Source organism: Pollachius pollachius (genome assembly GCF_949987615.1).
Source record: "Pollachius pollachius genome assembly, chromosome: 2".
Classification (NCBI taxonomy): Eukaryota; Metazoa; Chordata; class Actinopteri; order Gadiformes; family Gadidae; genus Pollachius; species Pollachius pollachius.
Window position 1 is genome coordinate 1884101 of NC_136935.1, and position 13388 is coordinate 1897488.

At 47.9% G+C, this 13388-nt stretch overlaps 1 protein-coding gene across 1 annotated transcript in view; it reads left to right on the top strand.

Annotated features, from left to right (window-relative positions):
• The window catches only part of LOC307070649 (sorbin and SH3 domain-containing protein 1-like), a 40143-nt gene that overhangs the window by 7143 nt on the left and 19612 nt on the right, over nucleotides 1-13388 (top strand). Inside the window, 12 exon segments of the mRNA XM_079729216.1 lie at nucleotides 2174-2204; nucleotides 2610-2696; nucleotides 3139-3255; nucleotides 4369-4475; nucleotides 4606-4762; nucleotides 5481-5638; nucleotides 6142-6202; nucleotides 6437-6514; nucleotides 7721-7756; nucleotides 7961-8063; nucleotides 9053-9167; nucleotides 11115-11192. Coding sequence (XP_079585342.1) covers nucleotides 2663-2696; nucleotides 3139-3255; nucleotides 4369-4475; nucleotides 4606-4762; nucleotides 5481-5638; nucleotides 6142-6202; nucleotides 6437-6514; nucleotides 7721-7756; nucleotides 7961-8063; nucleotides 9053-9167; nucleotides 11115-11192 — 1044 coding nt within the window. The 5' untranslated portion in view covers nucleotides 2174-2204; nucleotides 2610-2662.

A 13388-nucleotide genomic window follows, 5' to 3' on the forward strand; every position in this document is an offset into this window, starting at 1 on the left:
CGTCTCGCTAGATGACTTTAGTAAAGGTTGTGTGTATGGTTGTGTGTGTGTGTGTGTGTGTGTGGGGGGGGTTAGTTATTCAGTCGGGAGATAGCTTCTTATCACACTCTTGTCTTTATCTTGTCTACAACACTGCCAGTACTGTCCCTGTCCCCCCAACCTGTCTGCCCCCCCCCCCCCCCCCGCTGGTTATAGGATGGCTTTCTCCGGCCCACCCTGCTCCCTCTCTTCCTAAAAAGGCCAGGGTTGAGCTGCGCTCCCGCGGCGTGTTTACGCAACACCACGCAACGCACTGCGAACCGTCGAGCACAGCGCTGACGCAGGGTGCTGGGGCCAGGCGGCTCGCGGCTGGGGAGCCACATTAGCCAGAGAGTGCATGGCTCGTCTCTCAGTCAGCTGGTACTTTGGTTTGAGATGAGCCCTGGAAAGGCTGGCTCAAGCAGAGCCCGACAGCTGCCAAGGCCGAGCGGGCACACCACTTGTTTTGGTAATGGCATGACAGTGAGTGGCTGTGAGGTGACTCCGACGTGGTTGTTGTTGTTTTTTTGGGAGAGTGTGTGTGGTGATATCGTGTAGGAGCGGGCGTGGGTGCGTGTACGTCTGTGTGTGTGTGTGTGTGTGTGTGTGTGTGTGTGTGCGTGTGCGTGCACGAGTGTGTCTCCCTGATGTGATGCTAACAGATGAATCACAGTGGGAAGAACGAAAGGTACACAAACACGGTGGCCTCATCTGGAACAATTGCCTTATCATGACATATTTATACATGATGATAATATTTGAAGCTGTGCGCACAAATACATCACAATATTTGCTCTTGGGTTCTCATTGAGTGGATAGAGTTGTATTGATGGCTTGTCATATGCATGCCTTATAGCTTATTGTTTAAATCAGGCGTTCCATAGGTATGTATCTGGGCTAAGGCAGTTAAATGAGTCCTATCTCTGGCGTTTATCCTGGGAACTCTGATTGCATGAAATGCAAGCAGCTCCCAAACACTTGCTGGCGGCCTTCTCATCCCTCTCTGCATGGTCCACTGAGGCAACATCCATTAACATATTATAGTCTCTCTCTCTCTCTCTCTCTCTCTCTCTCTCTCTCTCTCTCTCTCTCTCTCTCTCTCTCTCTCTCTCTCTCTATCTCTATCTATCTCTATCTATCTCTCTCCCTCACATTACAGACAAAGCAGAACAAGACAATCAGCCTTTAAAGGCAAGACTGAGTTTTCCCAAATAATGACTGAGTATTCGTAAATAATGTAAGAAAGGCCATGTTTCTGTTTCTAACAATCGTTGGCTAATCATTGGCAAGATAGAAAGGCCCAGAATATCCCCTTCCTTTAGCTGGAGAAGAAACCCAAAGGAGCTGCTTTATGAATATCGAAACTGCCTAAATAGCTGCTCAAGTATCATTTCCCAGAGGACACTATACGTGCACAAGTACGCTACTTGATCAGTGTTTGTTGATGTATGCGATAAGATGCCTGTTCCGACTTTCTCTTTTTTTTGTGTGTTGAATAATCATTAGGCCTAATATGGCAAAAGCCGGTTGTGGGGGTTTCTTGGTTGTTTTCCAGACGCTTGTGTTTTTTCAGTCGGCCAGATTCATCATGGACAAATTGACAATATTGTAACATTTCCATATTTTCAATATGTTTGCTTTGAGAGATATTAGCTTTTCTCTGGCTTGAATCCTAATGTGCAGACTGTTTGGCACGTTTCAGATTTCTTCCCGATCCGCTTTCTCTTGAAATCAAATCATAAAACTGAAGCCTTGTGCACTTGAATTTCAATGGTGTTTATCCAACACGTTGCACATCAATATGGGCAAACAAGCCTCAATGGTGATGTTCCCGCTGGTGGGTCTAAGTTCATAGAGACCGGCTGTAGAGGATATGGTTTCATCCTGTAACACAACCATACCTGTGCCAGTGCTCCTGGCCTGCAGTTCCATCTATCTCAGGCATCAACGATGTTGTTACGAGAGCAAACAGCCCTCAGGTGTAGGAAGAGAAACTGCAAGAATTACAAAAAACGTCCATTGTTTTTAATTGAAAGTAATTCTTAAAATGGTTTTACTGAGCGTTTCGTTCCTGGTGTCAAGTTGGTAGAAACAAGTTGGTATTACGTTACCTTCCCTGACTCACCTGTTCCAATGCTGTCTTTGTTCATTACAGAGCTCTCCAGAAGGGGGCGACAGAACAGCTAGTAAGTACTGCTTTTTTCTCACTACTATGGATGATACATGCTGGTTGGTACAACCATGCTTTTTATGGTAATGTTTTATATAATTTATTATTATGTTTAAGTTGTCTATAGTATTCACTGACAACCACTTTACACTTTGTGACTTAAAGCAATGTGGCTTTTTTATCTTAACTATCAGTAATGATTGAAATAGAACAAAAAATGTATTCTATTATATATGATCAATATATTATCAATGCATTTTATTCTTGTACTTAATAAACACAGTAAGACATATTGCTAAAGAAGCATCATTCAACAGCCGAGCATTCACCTTGCCAGTGTGTCAAAGTGTGTTAAGTGTGTCAAAGTCAGTTAAGTGTGTCAAAGTGTGTTAAATGTGTTTCCTCATGTATCTGTAACCAGTCTCTCCGGGTCGGCGGGTGGTGTCCACCATTAGGATCGCGCCCCGCTCCGCCATGAAAGGCTCTCCCGACCTGATCCCAGCTCCAGGTGAGGCTCCGCTCTGCTCCCGCTCATCTATCTTTCAGCAACACCCACGGGCGCCCAGATCGCCTTTGCTTTTCTTTTTCCCCCTAACATATTTGGTGACAACCTGTGGTCGCTTTACAAGCGAACCGCATGCACAGTTAACAGTCGAAAAGCCACCGTCGCCATCCGCGACGGTGTTGCCAATCAGCGCCGCTGTGATCGGCGCTGATTGCTTTTTCTTTCAGCGACGCACAGTAATGACATCCTTCCACGGGTGGCCTGGTTTGGATGTGTTAAAGTTTCTATTTCTGTCTTTCGGGGGCCGGATCACTAAGGAAACCCCCCCGTGAGGCCATCGCCCCGCCGTGACGTGTGTTCAAACAGACGCGGCGGGCTGTGAGAGCTGATTCCTACCACCTTCTTTCATTTTTCGTTCTCCTCCTTCCCCTCGCTGGTGTCTCAGAGCTGGACCCCAGAAGAGTGTGCAAAGGCAAAGGGGTGGTGACCCTGCGGGCCACGCTGGTCCACATCGACGATGACGACCGGGTCAGCAAGGACCCCAGAGGCCACGCCCCGCCAGGTAAACCCCGGAGACTCGGGTGTTTTTCGTAGAATAATAATGAGGGGATAGCTGGAGATTATCCAATCACGTTGGTTTAAATTCCTGATCCAATCCTAAAAGGCTAAAATCCGTCAGGTGACCGCAGGGAAGGTAACTTAAATTGTAATGTATATTAAACTAACGTAACTCAAACGCATTTCTCCGATAGGGTTAGGGTTAGGGTTAGGGTTAGGGTTAGGGTTAGGGTTAGGGTAAGGGTTAGGGTTAGGGTTAGCAGTCAGCGTGCGAGTTTGACTGACAGGCTGGCTGTCCAATCCTAGCGCTTGAGGCGGGACTTTTCCCGGATTACGCCTACGAAAAACACAGTCGTGCCCCAGAGTCTCAGGTGTGGGGCCAAGCTAATCGCTAATTGCTACGACGTTGCGATACATACTCAGCAGAGGAATCAGCGACGCCGGCACGGCTCTGTGACAAAGAGCATCACGCCGTAGAATGTACACGGAGGATGCCACTACGGTGCGCTCGCCAGAACCACGAGATTCCCTGCATGCCTTCTGGCGTGCGTGAGGTGACACTTCATAAGTCTACCTCATAAGTCTTTGGGGTGTCACAACGATGTGCCCGGTCGCATTCTGGCCTCTATTTGTTTATCGGTTGCTGTGTGTGTGTGTGTGTGCTGGAAATTGCGATAAGCCGATTGCTCACATTGTGGTCAAAGAGGTCTATTGTGGCGAGCAGCCCACAGTGTACTGCGGGCTCCGCGGGGGTGGTGGTGCTTCACTGTGGACTCGTTTGTAGCGCTGAGCGCGTTGGGACCAGGATGGAGGCGGGCCAAGGCTTTTGGGGGGAGATGGTTTAATTGTTGTGCAGACTGAATATAAAGGCCACTGGAACAAACGGCCTCCACAGTGCCATGAATGGATGCCTTGTTCCGATGACAAAGTTCAGAAATTGTGGAAGAATACTTATTTTTCCCTTCCTGGTGATATCAACATGTCTGCTAGAGGAGGAAATCCAAACCGCAGTGTGGATTTAAAACCCTGTTGCATCGCCGTGTGGGATCAGATGGTCAATCATTTGCGTTTTTGACCATCAGTGCTTTGCTGAGATGGCTCTGGATTTATTTGTCAGGTGGTTGGACCAAGCAGATTAATGGGGACATCACTGAAGCGGGATTGGCTGAGGGAGGCAGCCACATCACAGCTGATTTACCTTCAGTGAACCACACCCATTGGCTGGTGAGTTTGCCTACAGCCTGTGCCTCATGCTAATGCATGCTGGTGGACGGCTGAGTTCATTTTTATTTTTTATTCTTTGCTAACACTGAATTGAGGGATTTTACCAACGCTGCAACGGTGTGGTTCTCAGGTCCCCTCGGCACACAGGGTGAACGAGAACCAGGCTCCGGTCTCTGCTGGAGTCCAGAACCATATCACAGCCCCCCGGGGCTCTGCGTATCCCTCCACCACCACCACCACCACCACCACCATCAGCCCCGACATCGTCCTGCTGCAGCAGAACAGAGGTGAGGGGGGCCAGGGACAGGGACTATGTTTAGAAGGAGATGACTCACTGCCCTTTGGGTTTTGAACATCACCGACCTGATGTGTTTCTCACATTTTGTCTTGTGGGTTTCTCATGCTATTTCGACTTAATAGTCGGCTATCAGAGGCTGTGTCTTAGACGTACATGTACATTTAGGGCATTTAGCAGAGGCTTTTATGCAAAGCGACTTACAATAAGTACATTTTTGTCTTGTCAATGCCACGCGTGAGATCACGTTGCTTCACAGCACATTTAAAGTTAATGCACCTGTGAGCCAAACTATTGGCTGTCATGTCTCATCGTACCACTGAACATGTCTTCGGTCCTCCACAGAGCAACAAAAGCATCTTTCTCCCTCAGAAGATTTGCACTAGCCTTTTATTTGTTGTTGAACGGTAACAAATATTTGAAATAACCTCTCCTTTTTTTCTTTCTCGGATCCAAGTTAGCTAAAATGTTATCATAACATTTTCATTCCAATAAATTATGCTTCTCTACCATGTCCAAAAGGTCACCCATTCCCCTTTTCTCCTTATTAATGTACCATAACATGGAGTGTTTGATATACCGGTCTTAAATCACTGCCTGTCTCTCCACCTCCTATCCAAATACTTTAGTCTAGACAAATGAATGAATCCTCCCTCCAGACAACCTTTCACTGCTCTTTCATGGACAATGGTTTGTGCGTCACGTTCCAGATCTGCCCCTAGAGAGAGACACATCCCCTGAGCCGGGGAGGGACTTCCCAGCATCATCCTGTGACCCGGTGTCCTCTGACATGGACGGCAAACGGATGAGGCTGTCCCTGCACTCCCCCCCCCACTCCCCGCTCCGTCAGCCCATCGCACCCGTAAGGGTGAGTCGGGACGCTTTTACTTTGAAAGTGCTCATGAAATTGCCATGCAAACCTCCAGACTAGTAGAGTGTACATTATTTGGCTTTTCAAGGAAATAGCCTCCTTGTAGTCAAATGACAAAAGGAGAGTTTAATTGACATTGGGAAAAAAAAGGTTGAAATGGCATGTTGAAGAATTAAATGGAATGGAATCGAATAGATGACGGTACATTTCAATGTTTTATGAGGAGAAGCAAGACTCCTGTGTCATTCATTAATTCATCCTGTATCAAACACATTTATTTACAGAACATGCATATTTCTTACAGTTGTCTTTTGTAATTCTATTGATTTGAACATGGTCTGTTAAAGTGTGAAACTGAATATCTCACTACAATACACTTTTATCTAGGACCGTGCATGCATCCAACAATGATATGATGTGATACGATAGCTTGATCAATCGCCACGCTTCTTCATATTTATGTCCGGTAAAATTTCCAAATGTTCCCACCTCTTTCACAGAACACAGACAAGTCCAAAGACTGGTACAAGAGCATGTTCAAACAGATACACAGGATACCAGGTAAGGATCAGCGTTCACCTTCTCTCTATGTTTGTGTGTGTGTGTGTTTGTGTGTGTGTGTGTGTGTGTGTGTGTGTGTGTGTGTGTGTGTGTGTGTGTGTGTGTGTGTGTGTGTGTGTGTGTGTGTGTGTGTGTGTGTGTGTGTTTTCTGATCACAGTCGTCCGTTCTTCCAAAGCGTTGTTTGTTGCTCGTCAACCCCTTGTCTTTATGTGTGTTCATCGCCCACCGCTCAGAGACCCCCGAGGAAAACCCGTACCGTCCCACCTACATTTTCCCAGAGAATTATGACAGGCTGGTGGTGAGATCGAAAGGTATCCAGAGGCGATGATGGCTCTACTACCATTGGCTTCACTAATCGCCAGCCGTCGTGGGCTCTTTCAAATACTTGAATCGTTTTTTAATACAAATTAACATAGTAGTTACTTAGTTACTTCCAAAACTACACTCAAGTTTGTCGCTTCTAGTTCGAATGTTATGTGATTCCAATCAACAAAAGTATTTGAAAGCATTTCAAATATTTTAACCTGGTCTAAGTCCTGCAGTTTTGAAAGAAATGTCAAAAACATTTGACATTTTGGCAATATTTTCTTTACTTAAAAATTGAGTATTGACTGCATTGGTGATCCTGCTGTTTTAAGCCCTAATCAAGCTCTCCAGCACAAATTTCGATTGTGGCTTAAGAACCAAAAACAATCTTTGGGATTCAAGTGCAGATATACATCTTGACAATCATAAAATATGTGCTGGATCTGGAATGCATCGGATTAGAAATCTGCATGATACTCTTAGTTAGCCTGACAAGATTGCTATTAACAGCATTTTTATGTTTTGGGGCATTTCCCTTGCTTACAACATGCAGATTCAGAATCTTCAGAATCAAAGGGATTGTTTCTATAAATGTTTGCGGTTCATCATATCAGCCACTAGGGGCCGCTACAGTCTTGCTTAACGCTGACAAAGTGCAAGAGGAAAGGCATGTTTCCCCAGAACATGCATGCTTTTCTACAGTCAATGATCATGTCATCAACGCATACCTGTTTGTAGTTTAGTGTTTAATGTCCCCCTTACATCCCAACCACCATGTGTCCTGTGACTTATTTCTCATCCATTTTCATTTCCCCAACATCACTTTGATTTCAATCCATTGTAAATGTGTAGAACGCTCCCAGTTCGTCCCACAGAGCATTACTTATTTAGACCATTGATTCTAATGAAACACGGGTACTCCGGGCGCTGTTCTTAGTGCGGTAATGTTTCCCATAAAGTGCTTTGACTTGACACCACCTTGGGCATGTGCTTCGATGGTGTTTGAAGAAACTGTAATGATTGGAATTGGTTTACTCTAATGGAGGTTAACGGATAATGGGAAAGCCATCGACAACTTTTTGAAAGCTTTTATCACTTTATTATTTCAAGACGTATTTATTGCTCGCATGGCCACCCAGATGAACGACGTTCGACACATCTTTATTGATTTGGATTTGAAAAAAACTGTTTGGTTTATTCTCTTCTTTCAGATGATGGCCTGTCACCTTTGGGTTATTTGGAAGAAGGTAAGTTAGTGGCCAAACTTAGTACTCTAGGTCTCTTGCGCGTGAGGGACCTTAACTTAACACAAACTCAAAAGCAGAAGTTACTTCAATGTTTCCCTCAACCCTCTCCCAATTGCCCCAGCCCTGCCTTTACAATCAACCGCTTTATGTGCTACACGCACCAAAGTGAAATCCTGTTGACCTCCATGCACTTTGACATTCTAGTGAAAGGCGTCCCGCGGTCCAAAAGCGACGCAGAGTTCGACTCCAGGGGTCGGCTGATGCCCGTGCCGACCAGGTCCTCTTCCCTCAAGCCCACGACCAAAAGGTAGCGTCGGAACCCTCCAGAACCGAACAGACGTTTCCGACGTTTCCACACAGGCCGATGCTGAACACGCATGTTAGTGAATCAATGGTGTCGCTGCGTTATTATAAAGGGGTGACCCTTCTTAGCAGGGGGGGGCTTCTCTACAGTAACCTTGAGGTCCCCTCTGGTTCTCTCCCGGACTATGACTCAACACCCCGCCTGGCGCCCTTGAGCGATGGAGGAATGAGGGAGGACAGGTGACGGAGGATAGACTGTGGCCAACCACAGCTGTAGATTACATTGCCAGGGGGCGAGGCGGATGGTTTATGTAAGAATAGGCTGCGTTCCCAAACGACACCCAAAACAACACCTCTATCCTTTAATGTGAGAGCCGCTGGGACTGCATTTGTCGGACGTTATGATCATTCATATAAAGCGGTCTGCTTCATTGATCCTATTGTTCTAAGAAATGTTGTTATTTGTTTTTCGCTCACATTTAAATTAGATTTCGTATCAAGTGACACACTTTCCCAGTGTTTAGCCGAACTCCATGACGTTGTCCCATTGTTGATAACGTCAGTAGCAAAAGATTGATGCATCTTTAAAGACAAAGGAAGCAACATACTAAATCCAAGGGCCAAAACTGAAAGCTTCTCTTGTTTCCTGCTGCAAGAGACAAAATAAACTGTTTGTGAGACAGAGCACGGGAAGAGGGTCATTCGGTTCGACGGCAGGGTTGTGTGACTTGTTATCCCAAGGGGGGGGGGGGGCATGTCTCCCAAAGGGAAACAACAACAGGAACCACGAACGACATGCGTGGCTGAGAGAGCAGCCTCGGTGATGTGGTGGATGCCATCTTAAGACTCCGAAAATAAATAAATAAATGTATCCATCTAGCGCCCCAGACGGTTGCCATGGAGACTACTTGATAATGATTGGCTGTCCTCCATCCCGCCCTCCTCCTCCTCCTCCTCCCCCCCTTCTTCCCACACCCCGTTCGGCTTCCTCAGGAACGAGTGGGAGCCTCCGGACAAGAAGGCCGACACCAGGAAGTACCGTGCCGAGCCCAAGAGCATCTTTGAGTACGAGCCAGGGAAGTCGTCTGTGTTGAAGCTGGAGAGAACGGTAAGGGCTTACCGCCCTGCGTCTCGACGGGCGGCTCTCGGCCTGTCTCTCTCCGTCCCTTCTGTGTGTGTGTGTGTGTGTGTGTGTGTGTGTCTCTCTTTCCCTCCCTCCCTCCCTCCTCTCTTCCTCTCTCCTATCTCCCTCTCCTATCTCTCTCTCGCTATATGTCTCTCTCTCTCTCTCGCCCCTCTCGCTCACCCTCTCTCTCTCCTCTCTCTCTCTCTCTCTCTCTCCTCTCTCTCTCTCTGTCTCTCTCTCTGTCTCTCTCTCTCTCTCTCTCTCTCTCTCTCTCTCTCTATCTCTCTCTCTGTCTCTCTCTCTCTCTCTCTCTCTCTCTCTCTCTCTCTCTCTCTCTCATCTCGCTCTCGCTCTCTCTCTCTCTCTCTCTGTCTCTCTCTCTCTCTCTCTCTCCCCCCCCTCTCTCTCTCTCTCTCTCTCTCTGTCTCTCTCTCTCTCATCTCTCTCTCTCTCTCTCTCTCTCTCTCTCTGTCTCTCTCTCTCTCTCTCTCTCTCTCTCTCTGTCTCTCTCTCTGTCTCTCTCTCTCTCTCTCTCTCTCTCTCTCTCTCTCTGTCTGTGCGCCTGTGTTCCCAAAAGGCTTCCTTCTAATCGAACCCCCTCATCCACACACTTTCCCCCCCAGACTCACACACACACATTCACCCCCCCCCCCCCCCCCCCCGATTCTTTGAGCTCTTGGGTGGCAGCTTGGGTGTGTGTGTGTGTATGTGTGGGTCTGTGTGTTTGTGTGTGTGTGTGTGCGTTCTCCTGTCATGTGTGTTCCACATTCCTGATGGAGTGTCCTGTTGTGGTGACAGATGATCCTTATTTGGGGGGGGGGGTGTCTGTGAAGAAGAGTATCACTTACAAGGGGAACCATCGTCTTCTGTTGTTCGACTCAATGTTATCGGGTTGGATTGGGGCATCAGATGGACGCTCTGAAGAGCGCGTATGGGGGTGGGGGGGTTTTCGTCACGTCACGTCCTAGCCACTCTCCTCCATATTTTTTAGGTTATTTTTATATATTTATTATGAGTCAATATTATAAATATTCATCCTAGAAGTTAGTGTACTGGATTAGCAATGGGGTTCCCCTGCAAAATCCCACGCTTGTATACATTTTGAAAATACTGTTTTCAAATGTTTCTTTTAATGTGCTGGATTAACCTCCTATAATGTATGTCATCGTTTTTGTTACCATTGTAAAGGCTTAGTGTTTGGTGTTCAGACGTAAGTGTTTAATTCTGTTTGGTGAATCCGGTTTGTCCACTGAACACCAGGTGATTAGAGGGTCTTAGCCATAATGGAGACCAGTATCCTGTTGGCCAAAGGGTTCACCGTTGGCAAGCGCCCCGGTCGAGTGAACAAGCACAAGTGTTGTGTTGAACAGAAGAACAATGAACCAGGCCTGATAGGACATAGGACAGGCTCTGGTTGTTTTTAGTGTTTTATGACAGACCCAGTTATTATGGTGCATTGTCATTTTAGTGGTAGCTGTGGTTTCCTCTATTCACAGCCATCTCTTGGGCAACTGTTTGGCAGAATCCAATTTGATTTAAGAGAAAATATCCCACTAGTGTCACATTGTTATTGCAATTGCTGTAGTTCCCAAAACTACAAACAAATGAAATTTTGAATGTATGTATCTTGCAGCCTGTGGTGTTGTGGTTTTACCCTAGATACCGATTATCTTTCTATGCATTTTTTCATTCGGCCTGTTTATTTAGCGCACAATCTTCAGGCGTCTGTTTTCATTGCAACGGCTATTGCTACCTTTCTTCTTCAATGACTCTATGGTTTGCGAGGACTGCCTGTGTCGGAGTCTCCGGCGTCACAGATTCATCACGTCCGTGTGTTCATATCTCTGTCTGAAATGTGTTCTCTTCTGTCCTTGTTCTCTCTCCATCGCATCTCCCCCTCCCCTCCCCACCACCACCACCTAGACTCAGGATGTAAATCCAGAAGATGTAGATATAGAGAATGAGCCTTGGTATAGATTCTTTTCAGAGATGGAGTTTGGGAAAGCGGTAAGTGGGCCACGGCCACTACTCAGACAATACTGGGTACGCACTGCATGTGTTAACCTCCATGTCGGAATAACCCCCCAAACCCCAGCGCCTGACCCATCCTGTCTGTCTGTGAGGACTGCTTCACCTCGTACTCGCACCGTTCTATTTGTTGTTGTGTATGTCGGGCTCGGTCTCCAGGAGCTCTCAGGTCTATGTTTTATATTGTTTTATACATCCCATTAATTTTTCATGGCTACATTATGTATGTGAAACGTTTCTATTTTAAGACCACCACGGCGAGTAGACTATGAGCTATTTACTGCCCCCTCCAAAAATACATTTAGAAAATGGATTTCCTGTAATGCCCTGTCGGGCAGTGTTTACCTAAGTTCCTCTCTGACTTTTAGCAGCTAAAAAAAGTCTATGTTTGCTGACAGTAGCGACTGCTTTTAGGCTCGCTTAGTATGCAAACTATTCCAAAAATGGTATACTCCAAGGCAAACAAGATAGTTTTAAGTGTTGTTGATTAACAACAACACAATAGCTGTTTATCTGTTTATCAGTGAATCAGGCCCACAGTCAAACTTATTTTAGAAATCTCAAGAAATCAAATCGGAATGCAAGCTCTGGCAACAAACACAATCTCGTCTCACCTTTCAACACATCTGGAACATATTCAGTATATCGATATGAATTCTGTCAAGGTTCATAGAAGACCGATTCAAAAGAATTCAAAGAAGGGCGATTCACACAGAAGTCCCTCTTCCCTTGTCGGGTGTTGGCAGTCCGTGTAATTAATCAGGCTGTGTGATAATCCCAGTCTCTTGAAATAATAATCGCTGTCAGTCTGTCTATTCATCTGCCTGTCTGTCTGTATGTCTGTCTCTGATATATTTAACAAGAGGGACGTAGAGGGGGACAGGTCATGTTTTTCATTTGATGAATCGCTGCAATTTGGCCCAGCGTTTGATGAAACCCCAGCCTCGGGCTCTCGCTTGGCCCCAGACGAGCATGGCACCGGCTGCCCGCAGAACAGGCGTCCCTACCTAGCCCCTTCAGAAGTCTAAACACCCAGCGGAACCCCAGCGGGACACGCCGCCCTGCTGGGTGGGGGGGCTAGGTAGAGACACACATGAGACAGCATCCACCGCGTCCCAGCATCCACGATAGACCTGTAGACGGAAGGAATCCATTTCCTCCCGCTCCCCGGCGACACTTTTATGAGGACCCCGTTGGCCGGGCGTGTCCGAGCCGACTCTACGTTTCTAACCTCCCCCCGAGGAGCGAGCGGGAGCGCTGACGGGACGCAGAGCGCCCTCCGTCCCTCTCAGGGGCTGTCATCCTCCAGAGCACTCGGGATTCCTTCCCGCTGAGGCCAGTCCCTGGACGGGCCCCTGCTGAGTGTCAAAGTCACTTCTAAAGAGTGGCCCGGAATGCCTAGCATCTGACCTCTGCGCTGGGCCGGACCCCGTGGCTCACGGAGGAATCGTCTAGCTTCCACAGCCTCGAGATGTTGCGCCTGTGCGGGGCCACGGTGCCGTTCCCCCCCAAAGCCCTCGACAGGAAACCGCCGGCGGCGTCCGCAACTTCTCACGGAATTCTTCGTAGAATCCGCACTTCTCCCCTCCGACACTAGATCCGGCCAAACACACGACCTATTTGCGTACGGCGATATGATGAATCACGACACTAAACCAAACCCCCGCGCCACAGGGTCGACGCGCCTCACCGGTAGGTAACAGAGTCGTCATTTCAGAGCTATTTCAAAACCGACGGCCCCTCTTGAAACGCGGGCCCCACGCGGACATACAAGGCCATCCGGAGCCGGGATTCCGCGCATAACTTTGGTCAGGAAGAACATTTCGGACCCCCTGCGGCTCGCCTGAGTGACTCCCATCTGTCTGGCATATATAGGCGACAGAGTCACCGGCCACCCTATCCCCGGACACCCACCCACCCACCCACACACCCCCCCAGCCAGTGAGCCCCGGGTCACATGGTGGCCGGTGCGCGGCGGTGTGTGTAACCCAGCAGAATAGGGACGAGGTGGAGCCGCGGAGCAGACGGTTTATATATCGGGCGGAGCGTCGCGGCGCGGTGCGGCCGCCGCCGGGGCTGCGGGCTAAAACAGTCGTCCCCCTCCCTCCCTCCCCTCCCTCCCTCCCTCCCCTCCTCCCTCCCTCCCCTCCGCCCTCCCCGGGCGGCGAACGCACG